This window comes from Fusarium coffeatum (genome assembly GCF_003316985.1).
Source record: "Fusarium coffeatum strain FIESC_28 chromosome Unknown BRIP53273_contig_67, whole genome shotgun sequence".
In the NCBI taxonomy this organism is placed as follows: Eukaryota; Fungi; Ascomycota; class Sordariomycetes; order Hypocreales; family Nectriaceae; genus Fusarium; species Fusarium coffeatum.
The window spans coordinates 219,320-235,302 of record NW_022157863.1 but is presented as its reverse complement, the minus strand read 5'-3'; the positions used below and the strand labels follow the sequence as shown (position 1 = coordinate 235,302).

General features: G+C 49.1%; 6 protein-coding genes across 6 annotated transcripts; 4 read left to right on the top strand and 2 right to left on the bottom strand.

The window, feature by feature from the left end:
* Window positions 1-1,063: 1,063 nt before the first annotated feature.
* Window positions 1,064-2,306, top strand: FIESC28_03183 (uncharacterized protein; the record flags this gene model as incomplete). The annotated part of the gene is made up of 5 exons (XM_031157332.1): window positions 1,064-1,110; window positions 1,169-1,197; window positions 1,309-1,745; window positions 1,797-2,079; window positions 2,131-2,306. The coding sequence occupies 5 exons, from the start codon at window positions 1,064-1,066 to the stop codon at window positions 2,304-2,306; spliced, it is 972 nt and encodes a 323-aa protein (XP_031018661.1).
* A 1,050-nt stretch (window positions 2,307-3,356) lies between these two features.
* FIESC28_03182 (uncharacterized protein) lies at window positions 3,357-5,066 on the top strand (the record flags this gene model as incomplete). Its single annotated transcript, XM_031157331.1, has 1 exon — window positions 3,357-5,066. The coding sequence occupies one exon, from the start codon at window positions 3,357-3,359 to the stop codon at window positions 5,064-5,066; it is 1,710 nt and encodes a 569-aa protein (XP_031018660.1).
* Window positions 5,067-5,920: 854 nt separating this feature from the next.
* On the top strand, window positions 5,921-7,806 carry FIESC28_03181 (uncharacterized protein; the record flags this gene model as incomplete). Its single annotated transcript, XM_031157330.1, has 4 exons — window positions 5,921-6,097; window positions 6,223-6,418; window positions 6,465-7,134; window positions 7,179-7,806. The coding sequence occupies 4 exons, from the start codon at window positions 5,921-5,923 to the stop codon at window positions 7,804-7,806; spliced, it is 1,671 nt and encodes a 556-aa protein (XP_031018659.1).
* Window positions 7,807-8,052: 246 nt separating this feature from the next.
* On the bottom strand, window positions 8,053-9,247 carry FIESC28_03180 (uncharacterized protein; the record flags this gene model as incomplete). Its single annotated transcript, XM_031157329.1, has 3 exons — window positions 8,053-8,891; window positions 8,938-9,046; window positions 9,101-9,247. The coding sequence occupies 3 exons, from the start codon at window positions 9,245-9,247 to the stop codon at window positions 8,053-8,055; spliced, it is 1,095 nt and encodes a 364-aa protein (XP_031018658.1).
* A 1,745-nt stretch (window positions 9,248-10,992) lies between these two features.
* FIESC28_03179 (uncharacterized protein) lies at window positions 10,993-13,457 on the top strand (the record flags this gene model as incomplete). The annotated part of the gene is made up of 2 exons (XM_031157328.1): window positions 10,993-12,482; window positions 12,533-13,457. 2 exons carry the CDS (start codon window positions 10,993-10,995, stop codon window positions 13,455-13,457), a joined length of 2,415 nt encoding a protein of 804 aa, XP_031018657.1.
* Window positions 13,458-13,808: 351 nt separating this feature from the next.
* FIESC28_03178 (uncharacterized protein) lies at window positions 13,809-14,545 on the bottom strand (the record flags this gene model as incomplete). Its single annotated transcript, XM_031157327.1, has 2 exons — window positions 13,809-14,084; window positions 14,135-14,545. 2 exons carry the CDS (start codon window positions 14,543-14,545, stop codon window positions 13,809-13,811), a joined length of 687 nt encoding a protein of 228 aa, XP_031018656.1.
* Between the last annotated feature and the right edge of the window lie 1,438 nt (window positions 14,546-15,983).

Sequence of the window (15,983 nt, the reverse complement as noted above, 5' to 3'; positions counted from 1 at the left end):
GCAATGAAACATTGAATCGAATCGGTCTCGGCAATTTATATCATTGCAAGCATGGGTACTATACGATTAGAACTGTCTGGACATAGGTGTAGTAGAGGAGCCAATATCTCCCGTCACCAACTTCGCTTTGCCGCACAGTCTAAAATCTACTCATTGAGCAGATCAAAAGACATGTCTCAACTCTACCACGTGCATGACAAGGTACGGCAGTTGACCTATCATGGCAGTTCTCGGTAAAGGCATACATCTCGATAAGATGCAGTAACTCACGCAATCAAAGCATAGCGTCAGGGTGACAGAAGAATTGACCGTCGTAAGCATAAGAGACGAGATACTTTGATCCTTTTATGCTAAGTAATTAAGATTAGCTTTGAGACGACTCTATTTTGGCAGTTTCAGCATGGAGGACATTTCTTTGGTTACCGTCCACCTAGTTATGGCTTGGAAAGAGGTGGAGGGTATGAGAACAAAACATGAAACCACGATGGGCTTGTAACCCCGAAGACAAGTAAACTCCAGCTTGTAGCAAAGCCTTTACCATGGAGCCTACCGAGCTATGAATAATTAAGTAGACATTAGAAACGATATTATCGTAAGAAAGTTTCTTGAATTGCTTGAAGTTGTATCCCTCGGCGAACTGCACTTACCCTACACTTTTGGCATGTCGAAATCGTACAATTTGCTCACGGTCCCAGTATATTCAAAGAAATTGTGTGGATATGTAACATTGATCTGATGCAGGTAGTCTCTTCGAACTGGCCGACACGACGCTGTGACGTGGTTGATGTTACAGTCTCTCCTCCATTCCGTCTCTTCCATGAGAACTGAATGATGATGACTACCCCACTTGAGGTCTGACGTAAAGTGGAGGGGCATCAACCTCATTTTCTGCAGCGTCACAGCAGCTGAGACAGCTTTCGTCAGACTCATAATCAAAACTGCTTAACAAAATTCAATGAGCTTTGCAAGAGCAGCACAACGCATCAAGTCAATCCAGAACTTTCTCACTCGACCTACAGCTCCTCAAATTTCTGCTGCCGCTGGACAATCCAGATTAATCACCATGGCTTCTACTACAGATACCAGCAACTACAAGTTCAACCACTCGATGTAAGTGCAGATCATTCAATCGACATCAGATAAGACATGCGGGAACTAACTAGACTAGGATTCGAGTCAAGGACCCCAAGGCCTCCGGTATGTTATAGACACCTTGATGTCCACATCGACCCTGGAACACTGAGCCTCAATATACCTGCTCAAACATACCATGGAAGAAAGTCTTGGCACCCACTGACACTCCTACAGCTAAATTTTATGAGTTCTTGGGAATGAGCCTTGTCAAGAAGCTCGAGTTCCCCGATAACAAGTTCGACCTCTACTTCTTCGGCTATGATTCGCCTAAGGCCCTTTCTCACAACAAGAGCGCCTTTGATAGACAAGGTCTCATCGAGCTGACTCACAACTACGGAACCGAGGATGATCCCAACTACAAGGTAAACAACGGTAACCAGGAGCCTCACCGTGGCTTCGGCCACACTTGTATTGCGGTCGACAACATTCAGGCCGCCTGCCAGCGAATTGAGGATGCTGGCTACAAGTTCCAAAAGAAGCTTACCGATGGACGTATGCGCAACATTGCCTTCGTCCTTGACCCCGATGGTTACTGGGTCGAGGTTGTTGCCCGAAACGACTATAAGGAAACCGAGAACGTGAAGGAGACAGATGTCGCTACGTACACCATGGTTCGTTACCCTTGGCATTTGACCTTCTAGAACATGCAGCTAACAGTCTAGAACCACACTATGCTGCGTGTCAAGGATGCCGAGAAGTCCCTGAAGTACTACCAAGAAGTCCTCGGCATGTCTCGACTCCGCACCCTGGAGAACCCTGAGGCTGGTTTCAATCTCTACTTCCTCGGCTACCCTGGCGATCAGCCCTTCCCTGAGGGCCAGGATGACAAGGCCATCACTCACCGTGAGGGTCTCCTTGAGCTGACATGGAACTACGGCACCGAAAAGGAGGAGAACTTCAAGTACCATGACGGTAACAGCGAGCCCCAGGGCTTTGGCCACATCTGTAAGTTGATTTGCGTGTAAGTGGGCGTGGACAACGCTAACGAGATAATAGGTGTCTCGGTGGATAACCTTGAAGCTGCTTGCAAGCGATTCGAGGATATGAACGTTAGCTGGAAGAAGAGACTCACAGACGGACGCATGAAGAACGTTGCTTTCCTGCTGGACCCTGATGGTTACTGGATCGAGATTGTTCAGAACGAGAAGTTCTCTGGCAAGGAGAACTTCTAGATGTTTAGATATGTCTATGCCATAATCTGAGCGATCATTTGTAGCGATAACCAAGAAGTAAAAATCAATTTATCATGAGCCTGAGCACTAAAGCCTCGTGCCTTGGCAATTGCGTTTAGAATCTATGAGAGACGAAACAGTCGGACAATCGTGTCACAGAAGCACAAATGATGTGCAAATTACGAGTAGAGTTGTCTTGTACCCTGGCCTCATTACACAATGAACCGTTGGCCCTGTACCTTGATAGTTACATCATTTTTATTAGATGAGAATTATCTGATAGTTTCTTATGCTAATGACTTACACAGGTAATAGCTTTTCAGGCTCTTACAATCGGTATGAAATATCTATTCAGACCGCAAGACTCGAAGCACGATATGTGGTCTGAGACATGCAGTGGCTAGCAAACCTTCAAAGACCACTGGGCTTCATTGTACGGTACAGTAATTGTGGCACAGACATACTCCGTATAAAGCAAAGCAAATGGCAATGCATCTGCTGAAATTACCCCACGACGAGCTACTGCAAGCCACAAGTAGCCAAACCTGGAGAATGAGGGGTAGTTAGAATGTTCATAACATTGATGGTTACTTTTGTTGCCCCGCCATTTTCTCTCCGTGCAATCTCTCGTTCATCATGCAGCAAATTGACCTCTCATCTTCAAGCTACAAGTGACACAACGATACAGTACCTTTGGGCTGCGCGCGTAGACAGAATTACCCCCGCGTCAGTGATCACTACTCCGTGGGATGCTTGCATGGGAGATACGGGCGTCTGCATTTCCGTTTCTGCCATTTCTTATTAAGGAGTTTTACTTTGAGAAACGATGATCAAGGCTGAGTTACACTCTTGGGATTGGAGGATCATGAGCGGGTGGCGGTTATCTGTCTTATGGAAGGACAAACAAAGGCCATGCCAGAGAGGGAGCGTCATCTCCTTCTCTGACTCTTACAGTACTTATACTAGGCCGTGTGCCCTCTCATCTTGAGTTTTCTAAAGATACACACTGTCTTTGCAAGTACTGTACTCACATATACTACTTTACTCACCATGTCTCCTTCAGCTACTTTTGATGCACCGTCCAATGGACAACCAAATCGTTTTAAGATTCTCGTACCCGAGAAAGTATCTCCAGATGGATTGGCTTTACTCACCCCTCACTTTGACGTCGACAACCGTAAAGGCTTATCGCCTACCGAGCTCGTCAACTTAATTCCCAATTACCACGGCCTGATTGTACGCTCCGAGACGCAAGTCACCGCCGAGGTGGTACAGGCTGGACGGAAGCTCCGAGTCGTTGCCCGAGCTGGCGTTGGAGTAGACAACATCGATGTCCCTGCTGCAAGTACCCAGGGTGTTATTGTTGTTAACTCCCCTTCTGGCAATATCCTTGCTGCGGCAGAGCACACAATTGCGCTCCTCCTTTCTACTGCTCGCAATGTGGGACAGGCAGATAGCAGTGTGAAAGATGGCCGTTGGGAGCGCAGTAAGCTCGTAGGAGTCGAGGTTGGCCGAAAGACACTCGGCATCATTGGCCTGGGCAAGGTTGGCATGAATGTTGCCCGTATGGCTAAAGGCCTTGGAATGATAGTCAAGGCAGTTGACCCCTATGCGAGCGTGGAGATGGCTCGCCAAGCTGGCGTAGAGCTAGTTTCTGGACTGGAGGACTTGTTACCCATTGTCGACTTCCTAACCATCCATACACCTCTGCTTGCTACGACACTGGACCTTGTTGGTGAAGCAGAGTTCCAGAAGATGAAGAAGACAGCACGCGTGCTCAATGTAGCTCGTGGTGGTGTATATAACGAAGAGGCCTTGATCAAGGCATTGGACGAGGGGTGGATTGCTGGAGCAGGCATTGACGTCTGGTCTTCAGAGCCACTGGCCGCAGACTCTGCCGCAGCTAAACTCAGCAAGCACCCCAAGGTAGTGGCGACACCTCATCTGGGTGCATCAACGGTTGAAGCACAGGAGAATGTTTCAATGGACGTCTGCAAGCAGGTCCTAGAGATTCTTCAAGGAGGTCTCCCTACCAGTGCAGTCAATGCCCCTATCATTATGCCAGAAGAGTACCGCAAGCTGCAGCCTTCAGTGCATCTTGTTGAGAAGATGGGCCGTCTTTACACCGAACACTTTGTGCGCAGCAGAGGCGGCATGTTGGGAGGTCGTCGATTTGAGCTCATCTACCACGGCGACTTGACTAGCATGCCCAACACTAAGCCATTGTTTGCTGCTCTCGTCAAGGGGCTTGTGTCAACATTCAGTGACTCGCACATAAACATGGTCAACGCAGCGCTTATCGCAAAGGAGAAAGGAATTGTCATCAGTGAGACTCGAGCCGGCGATTCACCATCAACATATGCCAACCTGGTAACACTGCGGTCTTACAAAGCTGGCATGAATGGCAGCGAACAGATCATTGAAGGCTACGCGAGTGACGAACGAGTCTTCATCTCCAAGCTGGACAGGTTCAACGGTGTCTTTACACCAGAAGGAACTCTCATTATCCTACACAACTACGATGAGCCCGGAAAGATCGGAGGAGTGGGGATGGTCCTCGGCAAGCACGGTATCAACATCAAGTTCATGCAGGTCGCAAGTCTGGATCCTGAAGCAACAAAGGGGGCTGATACACCTCCTGACCCAAAAGGAAACGAAGCACTGATGATTTTGGGTGTGCTTGGGCCGGTGAGTTCTCAAGTCTTGGAGGATTTACAGAGTTCCGAAGGCGTGCTTGATGTAAGCCTAGTTAAGTTGTGAGTGGTTAATTTAAACAATCCATTGCATCCGTGGTCAATCCGACTGAGGAAAACAAATCGAGTAATGCTAATTGTCCGAATTGGTCAAAACAGAACAATATAAACCTTTATATTGTGCGATGATTAACTCATGATTTTCTTGTACATGACTTCATCCGGTCTTAGTTAGACAAACTAAGGGCATCTCATCATCGTAGCTAAGAAAGCGCCTCTTTTTTAGCTTCTCCAACGTCAAGATTTAGTGGAGTGGCCTGTGCTTGGTGAACGCATCGGGAATCTGGACCTGGCCTAGTGGTTAACCTGACCAATGAAAACATCCCCTGCTCTCCCTGGCAGCTCCCTGCGTCATCATGTTCGTGCAGTACGATATGCCCCATAATGGTACCTAACCTTAGCCAGGCCAGGGCTATCGTCCAAGGATGAGCAAGGTAAATTTCAGCGCCTGTCGTCCCACTTCTTTTCGCCTCGCTCGGTCATCGCTTTCACTCTTGATCAAACCTCGCCTCTGGGTGCGAAAGGTGAAAGATATTGGCTTCTAAACGAGGAAGCAAAATCTTCAGCAATTGACCAAATAGACCATTTGGCGTATCTTTGTCCGGTCTCGACATTGACTTTATCTTCCTGAACACCCCTGTCTCAGCCACATTCCGGCTATTATCGTACAAGCTTCCATTGCCAAGCTTGCTTGTCCCTAGTCATCTGCTGCTGTCGGAAATTGATTACCATCCAGTCAACGCGTACATCTCTTGCCTCTGTTCTCGACCTACGACTCTCGCGGCCTCCTCGCTTCGCCTCTGGGTGACGAGAAACATCTTCCACCTGCCTACGCGACATTCGATTATCCGTCCCGCCATCATGGCACACGCTCCGAGATATAATATGGGCTCAATACGGCCGGCTGTTATCGGTATGGGTCGAGTCTTCGGCGCCAGCTTGACAGCGGTCAATGCCTTTCCTGTTGACACCTTGGGTCATCATGGCGAAGAGGACGAGGAGGGTACCAGCCTCTGGGTCCTTGCTGTTGCTTCAATGGTTCTTGTTCTTCTCGGTGGTGCTTTCGCAGGATTAACGATTGCGCAAGTCGCCTCCCTCTTAAGCGATAAGCGACATAAGCTGACCTTTATAGATTGATGGGACAAGACAGTATTTACCTCCAGGTTTTATCGGGCGATCCCGCGGAAGCGCAGTCTAAGAACGCGAAACGTGTGTTGAAGCTGTTAAATCGAGGAAAGCATTGGGTTCTGGTCACCCTGTTATTATCTAACGTTATTGTCAACGAGTCGCTTCCCGTTGTTTTGGATCGAACCCTCGGCGGCGGCGTTGCTGCCGTTGTTGGCAGTACTGTTCTCATCGGTACGACTGCAGCCATCTCTGATTTGGGCCTTACTAATTGTCACAGTCATCTTTGGTGAAATTGTTCCCCAGTCCATCTGTGTCCGATTCGGTCTCCCTATCGGTGGATACATGTCAACACCGGTCCTTCTTCTCATGTACCTTACCGCTCCCGTTTCTTGGCCTATTGCGAAGCTTCTCGACTGGATTCTGGGAGAGGACCACGGCACCCTGTACAAGAAGAGCGGTCTCAAGACTCTTGTCACCCTCCATAAGTCGCTGGGTGAAATCTCCGAGCGATTGAACCAGGATGAAGTCACCATCATCACAGCCGTCCTGGACTTGAAGGACAAGCCAGTCGCTGAAGTTATGACCCCCATCTCCGATGTCTACACGCTTGCCGAAGACCATATCCTCGATGAAAAGACCATGGACGATATTCTGTCTTCTGGATACTCGCGAATTCCCATATACCGCTCTGGAAACCACCTGGACTTTGTTGGCATGCTTTTGGTCAAGACTCTCATTACATACGACCCGGAAGATAGGATCCCCGTTCGTGAAGTGCCCCTTGGTGCCATCGTCGAAACCCGCCCCGAGACTAGCTGTTTGGACATTATCAACTTCTTCCAGGAGGGGAAGTCGCACATGGTACTCGTGTCTGAGTTCCCCGGTTCAGACCATGGTGCTCTGGGTGTTGTCACTCTCGAGGATGTTATTGAGGAACTAATTGGAGAGTGAGTAGAGACCCCAATAATCGTGATTGTTGCTAATTGAATAGGGAAATTGTTGATGAATCCGATGTCTATGTCGATGTCCACAAGGCCATCCGACGTCTTACTCCTGCGCCCCGAGCTCGCCGAATTCACGCTGCCGCCACTGCTGCCTCTGTCATCGCCTCCAAAAAGGCTCCTGGCGACTCTGTTCTTATCGATGTTGACGAACACGACGAATCACCTCACCGTGACCCCGAGACAGCGTCCTTCCATAGCAACTATGAAGGGGGCTTCCACAATGCTGCAAAGACTGCGATTCACATGAAGCGCCGAACATCCGATGGTGGCATAGAAGGCACTCCCGTCATTGTCAAGGCTAGTCTGGACGAAATGAGGTCTAAGCTCCGTCTTGGACCTGCTAACCGAGCCGCCAACCCACGCAGCAACACTCGCAGTCTCTTCAAGATCAAGCAAGGTCTGGGTGCTACTAGCGGAACTCCTCCCGACAGCTCAAGACCTCTGCCTCCTCGTGCGCAATCTCACATGGGTTTCACGAACACACAGGCGTCCCCATCAAAAACTCAGGGACACGAACGAACCCCGTTGTTGGGTGTAGGCGAGGACCATGACGAGGGCGCGGAAGAAGATGAGAACCATAATGACAATGGCCGCAAGACTAATGGCATGCATTAAAGAGATGGATTACGTTATATGGCAAATGGTACAGTGGTAGTGGTTCAAGTGCTATTGCGCTTATATCGCGCTTGCATCTTTCATGTTAACAAAAGAGAGTTGATCGTCGCACGTGGCGTTAATAACAGCGTTTTGTCTAGGAAATAAATGATAATACACTGGCAATCAATCATATTTTGTGAACAACGTACCCAATTACGAACTGGTCTTCTTTTTTGCTTATTGTGACTATAAGTGGAATACACCCTAATCATACCAGATAGCATTCATACCAAATCCAGGCTCTGGCGTCCTCACTCTTACAACACGTGCAAGGAACTCATCTTGCCAGCGGTAAATCTCAAGCCAACCTTCCTGGTCGTCTGTGATGGCCACCCACTCGTCCGTCCAGGGACAAGGCGCAACTGCATTGCTGTGTCCGCCACTTGTGGGCGTAGGGTTGAGGCAGATCTGGCGCTCAATGGCCCCGGTATCTGACAGCTTGAAGGCGGCAACGTAACCTTGCAGGTCAAATGAGTTGGCGCGGGATGAAGCGAAGAGGTATTTGCCAGAGGACGACAGAGTGCAGACGTCAGCGCGATACTGTGTCCATCTATCGGGAATGCCAGGGGGAATTAGAGGGTAGTGTTTGTGAGTGTACACAGGAAGACGGGTGGCTGGATCAATGACATATTCGCAGATACGGTTACCCTTCTCCATGAGGGCGTAGAGGTAGTTACCCGTGGGATGCATAGCCACCCATCGAGGATGATCCTTCTCATCAGCACAATCCACAGATCCGACAAGCTCAAGTGAGGCATCGTCCTTGCTGCGACGGCGATGAGTCCAGAGTTTGTTGGCGCGAAGGTCGGCGGAGTAGAGATATTCCTCCTCAGGGTCAAAGACCATGCCGTGGATGCCAGTGTTGGGTTGGTAAGGGTAATTTTGGACGTTCTCCTTGAGAGCCTTTGTGGTGTCGTCTGTGGTGAAGACAGCACCGTGACCGGCGTGGTCGTAGAATGGGTTGCAGTAGACGCCGTAGGGAGGCTTGTTGGCGGCGAGGAGGAAGATGGCACGGGTATTTGTTGTCGCAAGAGAGGCATTGGCTAATGACTTTAATATGAATTCAGTAATTGGTGATATGCGACTTACGGTCGTGCTCCATGGGGTGAGAAACTTGGTGCTTTATCGAAGTTGGCGACTCAACAGCGAAACTGGACCACTTCTTCATGGCAGCGCCATAGATGGCTTTTCTATCATGCTGTCCCCCGAATGTCAGCTTAATTCGCAGTTTATCAGGTAATGAGCGACTTACACTAAAAGTCATCCATGAGATAGGCTCATCTTGAGGGATTTCAGTCCTCTTGATCAGCTTGAGAGTAAGAGCCTCATCGTCAAAGGCAAAAGTGAAGATGGCGCCTGGAGGGGTCCAGGTACCAACCATGAGATGATGAACAGGCATTCTGGCGGCGATTGAAGTTGCTCTAAACTTTGAGATGAGTGTAGGTCGCTTACAAGATCTCAGAAGAATAAAAATTGGTTAATGGTTACGGCAATGGAAGAATGAAAGAGAGGAAAAGTGAGGCTTAAACATTTATCCCAGTGGAGGACCCCGCGGGATTAGAGCTATGATGGAGGCTTGAGCCGTAGCCGTGGGTCTAAGTCCGGGGGACGGGGACGGCCTCGGTAGTGTACGGCGGCAGATGATACGGAAACTGATCGGACTTGACATCGGCATTAGATATGCGTTGCAGAAAGTATAAAAAGAGCGGTTGCCCTCAATTTGTTTGTTCATGATGATAAAAAGAACGATGATCAGGTTCCCGTGAATGTTTCATGATATTCATCATAACACCTCAATCGTTGCAGATTGTCTACCACCCTAAATCATACTCAAGACTACTCATGATGAAACAATCATCTTTGCTATCTCATCTAGATCTCATATAACTCGATCTCTTAAGATCAAAACAACCTTGTGTTTACTCTTCATCCCAAGTCTCGACTGTTCTGTGTTACATTGAACATGCTTACATGGAGGTTATATTCGACATGAATTATTATTATTATTATTCCCGTTGCCCGCTAACTACCCCGCATCACATCCATTGAGTAGGTTACCACCTCCCGCTTTCCATCAATATCAATATCGTATTCAATCCTGGTCGACCGAATCAATATTTACTTGCATCTGTGTCATGAGAGTCATCATGGAAAAAAGCAACCACCTCCATATCATGACGTACAATTTTCTCCGTCCATTTATTTTTATTATGGACTCAAGACGGAAGGACCACTTCTAAAGCTTGGACGGTTTAAAGAGTACAGAAAAGTAAACAACAAACAAGGATATTCCCGGCTCTTGGACCACTTCGTCATTGTTCAGCTCTGGACTCATGATCATGGTCTGGATGACAGAGATGCCAACTAATCTGAGTAGCGTATAGATTCAACTGTGCATGATAGACTAAATATAGTTCAAATGTAGTTTTAAAGTCGATTGGGCTAGATAAAGACGTTATTCAAAGCTTACAAACTCTACATTGGAATTCATGTTGGTTGATCAACGGTCAAGCTAGGATTCATTAACCATTGGATATGAATTGCATTCTTGAACCTCACCCGCATTGCAGAACTAGTATCTTAACATGCAAGAATTAATAGGACCATCAGAAAAAAAGTAAACAAATTTTATTACCAAGAATTCTACCATCCGAGCTTGTACACGCCATCCTGCATCGGCATCACCACCGTCACTGGTCACTGGTGCGATAAGATAGCTCCCCGTCGCCCCGTCAACGACCGTTCCCCGATAAACAGTGCAACGGCCCTGCTAACCTAACCGTGCCTTGACCTTCAGCTTGGCCTAAACGACCTTGCTTTCCTACTAGTCCCAGTCCCAATCCCCAGCTCTTCTTTTCGACTTTCGACTTTGACTTCACCTGAACTTTTTATTATCTTGATTGCAATGGCGTTGTAGCTCTCCCAATCTGCAGTCTTTGTTGGCTTTTTATTCTCACCGGTCGGCGTGAGCGACACTTGCACTTGTTTTTGTTCATTGTCGCTTTTCTCTCTTACCTTACTACTTTACTATACTCTACATACTTCTTCACTTGTACTGAACCTGCTCTAAACGGTGTGGGTGAGCGCCAGTACTGCCTTACATAGTAGCTCTCATATAAAGCACCGATACAACACAACGACACCATGAATTCCAACGACTCCAGCAGCTTCGACCAGGTCCGAAGACCACGGCCAAAGTCGACCATTTTCGAAGGCTTCAGACATCGTCGTCAAGCCTCTACCGATACCCAATCCCTCCAAAATCCCTTCGACGTACCCGTCTCTCCCATCCACCCAAAGATCATGGCCTTCGAGAATTACTCCAACCCCGGTGCGCTGGCGGAATTGCAGTACAACCAGCAAACGTCTGCACCCCGTCTGCCACAGCCGCAGCAGCGACAGGACCGAGGCCGATCGCAGTCGCCTACCAAGAACAGCTTTGGCAATTTCACAATCATAACCGCCCCAGGCAAAGAAGCCAAGGCGTCCAAGTCTCGCGATCCCTCCCCCACGAAACCAAAAAGACCAAAGTCTGCGACAAACCTTGCTGGTCTGCTCAAGCCCAAGACCTTGCGAAACCTGGGCAGATTCAATTCAGAAGACGATGTCAACTCATCCAAGGACAAAGAAAACCAAACACCCGAAGAGCCTATGGCGCCTCCTGCACAAACACCTATATACTCTCAATTCGCATCCAGACCGCTCATTGACCAAGCACAGAGCAGTCGCCGAAGTATGGATGAACCCAGGCCTCCCACTGCTCAAGACAGCTACAGCAGCAGTCGAGTTGCTGTCAAGGAGCGACCAAAGTCATACCACCCCATACTCGGCGGGATGGAGCCACCGCCATCACCCACCAAGCCACGCACTTCCAACGATTCCCGCAAAGGATCAAAGGATTCGACTGAGGCTCGAAGTAGGACCGGTCGAGGTAAGGTCTTGAGCGTCTTTACTACATTCAGCCACAAGCGGTCCAAGTCGACGTCAACCGTACCAGAGCCGACAACGCCAGCGCTCGACCCCAAGGACATTGATAAGCACTTGGAAGCCATGTTGGATCGGCGAAACATCCCGGAGAACCAGAGGTACAAGATGAGAAATTTGAGCGACACAATTAAGATGGAGTTTATCCGACAGGACTGGGCCGAATCACAAGGTTCTCGATCCGACAGGCCCTGCTCGACTGACAGCGCCAACAGTGGCTTGATTATGGAAGCAGCCACGCAAAACGAAGAAAAGCAGAAGCGATCAAGAGGCAAAAGCTTCAACCTGTCGCGAGGCAGAAAAGAGTCCAAGGAGCCCAGTTCTCCCATCAAGAAATCAAAGGGCGAGGGAACACTGGGCCGCCATTTTAGAAGCAAGTCCACAGACAGCGTCGTCAGCGAAGCTCCCTCCACTAGCTCCATCTCCAACTCTGGCATCCTCTCCAAGATCAAACTCAACCAAGGGCCTGCCGACTACGTTGCGTACCTTAGAAAGGTCCAGAAACCACAGCTTGTCGAGGTTGGCAAGGTCCACAAGCTCCGCCTGCTTCTGAGGAACGAGACAGTGGCATGGATCGAAGACTTTATCCAACAAGGGGGTATGAAGGAGATTGTAGATCTTCTCAACCGTATCATGGAGGTTGAATGGAGGTAAGCAAAGGCATAATGCATTTCCCGTTACTGTTACTAACACCCCATAGGGAAGAACATGAGGACGCACTCCTTCACGAAAACCTGCTCTGCCTCAAGGCACTATCGACGACAGCTCGTGCCATGCAATACCTGGACACAATCCAGGCTGATCTGTTCCCGAAGCTTCTTCACATGCTTTTTGACCCTGAAAAGAAGGGTCCTAGTGAATTCACCACCCGCAACATCGTAACCTCGGTCTTGTTCACGTATATCGAGTCTGCTGCCCCAGCTGAACGTGTCACGCGGGCGCAGAGAATTCTGGCTCACCTGAGAGATCCTGAGCCCGACGAGAACCAGCGCCCTCTGCCATTTGTCTTGGAAATGAGACAGGAAAGACCATACCGGGTTTGGAATAAGGAGGTCGTCAGTGTCACTAAAGAGGTGTTCTGGATCTTCCTTCACAACGTCAACGTCGTATCCCTTCCTTCGGACCGCCCCTCGTCCGCTGATCACGCCAATGCTCCCTACAGCTACATGCTTCGGCACTTCCCACAGGAGCGACCGCCGGTCCCAGCAGCACCATATGTGGGCGGAGTTGAATGGGACGCGACTAACTACCTTGCCTCTCATCTTGACCTCATGAATGCTATTTTGGCTTGTACGCTGACCATGGAGGAGCGCAATAACCTTCGCGCGCAATTCCGTATTTCTGGATGGGAGCGTTGTCTGGGCGGCAGTATGCGCCTTTGCAAAGAGAAGTTTTATGGCAGTGTGCACGACGGTCTTCGGACGTGGGTCGGGGCGGCAGTTGAAGACGGCTGGGATGTCAAGGACGTGCGATACGGCCCGCCCCCTGACGCTCGGACTTCGCCAAAGAAAACCGGAGGTCAAAAGAAACCTGTCGAGGCGGCGCCAAAGATTGAGATGCCGAAGCTCGATTTTGGACTGGATAAGCCTTCCACTCCGAGTAGAGATAAGGATGTGTGGCTGTGATGAGCTGGCACGCGTCTGGATATGCCAGCATATGTTTCTTCTTGCATGTATTTCCTTATTGGTCTGGAGCTAAAGGTTGATTGTTGGTTGTTTGGTAGTCATGGTAGAGATCCTACTCTGATGATGGCATGTTAATGAACTGATGACATAAAACACAACTGTATTGTCGATCCATCGCCCCCCTGAGTTGCTTGACACAAATTGTAGATCTGACAGTCCCGTAATGCGTCCCTGTAAGAACAGCCACACTTAGTCTGCCCAGTCAGTAGTTCACTGAGCCCTGCACTTGCAGCGTGTAATGAGCTTGTTGTTGTCAAGCTTCCGTTGTATGTCGTCTGTTCAAATCGTCTCTCATATGTTACTTCGGTGGATTTTAAAGGACTCGTAGACCGTTGCTCCCTTGAGAACATCCTCCTTAACCTTGTCATCAGCCGCCGTCAGCTTGGGCAGCAACTCAAGGACCGCAGAAACCTTGTCTTTAGGGATGACGACTACTCCGTTGATTGGGTCGCTAAATGCCAGGTCGCCGGGACAGACGAGGGTACCGTCGATGTCAAGAGGTACCTGAATCGCCCAGGGGACGCTACCTCCACCGACTCCAACTGTGGACAGCCCACGAGCCCAAATCTGCAAATCTCCGTTCAGCTTACCCAAAGAAAAGGGCCCATGGCACTCACCGGTAGGGAGGTGCTCTTTAGTTCCTGGATATCTCTGGCCCGCCCTGCCACGACAATGCCCTTGGCTTGGCACACTTTCATGCGAATCGCCATAATTCCGCCACAGACAGCATTCTTTTGACCGTCTGGCTGTTTGAGGACCACAATAGTTCCTGCTTCTGTCAGATCAGCCCAATGGGTTCCTTCAGGAATATTCTTTTGCGTCTCGGCGACGTCCTGTCCTTTCGGGGCGAACAGGACTGTTGAAACTGGCGCAACAGTAACCGATGTTCCATCAACCTCGGGAGAGCTGTAAAGGTTCAGATCGGCAACAAACCCGGCGCCTGGAACTTTTAGCTTGAGCAGGGCATCTGAAATATCGCACGCCGAGTACTGCTGCAGCTTGATCAAGTCTTGGGATTTGTAACTCATGCTGATTGCGTCCCAGAGCAGGAAAGTTAAGCGAATACGGACGAGTCGGTGAGCGAGGTCTATCAGTAAGTCGCAGATTTGAAGGATGAAGGCCCTTTTGACGTTGTAAGTGCGTATGCTGCCGGTTTAGAACTTGCCGGTAATCGGTGGAGGTTCAATGTTGTAGCGGGACTCCGAGCTCCATGACTCCGGAGCCTCCCATCAGCCCGGACGTTCAGTCCAATCAGAATCATTACCAATACATGTTAGAATGCACGGTCTCGGTGGGGAGGACAAGGTAGAGGTTGACCGAAGCCAATCACGAACTCGTGAAATTATTTCCAGGGCGGGAACAGGAAGTCGAAAAGAAACAGCCTTCTTATTCGCGGCTAAAACTGCGAAACTAGTGACAGAGATAGATTAGGAGCTCAAGCGGAGCAACTGGCATGACGTCCGTTGTTGACTCTTTTCTCTTTTGATAGCCCCGTTCAGACTATTCGTGGAATTGTGCGAAGGTTTATAGTTGTTCGTGCATGACGCAGAGTGTCGTGACTATCAGCTCCATCCCTGGTATCGAATCTGAATCAGTTAGTAAAAGCTTGAGATTTAAGAAAATGACGTGTCTTATAGACAAGGGACCCGATGTAAGAGGGTGTCAGAAGAAAGTCAGTATTTTCCCTATCACCGTAGCTATCCGTCTACGTACCGACGAGTCATGATGAGACATTGTTAGGTACCGGGGAGGCTGGTGTTTCAGGAAGGTTTTTGGAAGCGATTGAAACCTGAGTGGTGAATGGACAAGTTGCGAGAATGGATGGATGGGAAGGTGGGAGCTGGACTGAGGGGTACTTTAATTCGAGGAAGGTACGACATAAACAATACCCTACGGCAACTGCCTCTGGGCTCCTACTACTGTTAGCACATCCAATACATTTTATAGACTTAGACCACGAAATTAGTGATGAGAATGGTAATCAACAACATCTCGTGATACATGTCGATTTTTGGTATAATGATAACAGATTAGATGCTGCCAAAAGTACAGTAGATGCACGCTAGCTCTTAGGTGGGCAACTCAATCAACCCTCAACTAACCGCTCTACTGTATCAACCCCAGACACACGGACACTGGGGTTCTCTAACTCTGACATGGTGGTCCATGGTTCAGTGAAGTGGGATATCTTACCCAATTGGAAGTCGGGCTACTCTTCAATGGGATAGGAACTAACAGCAGCTACAGTATTATGGAACGCACAAGTGATATCAAAGCCTGACTCTGCCAAGATCAGCCGTTGTTGACTGCATCTGGACTCGTAACTTGCATGGTGGGAACGATTACTGGGGGTTAATTGGAACATGCGCCTTGTTAGTCTAACTACTGGGCCTTTGCCGGGCATAAACAAGAGGAGCGAGTGCTATGCTCAAAGTAGCTTCAGATACTTGACGAACCTATGATATG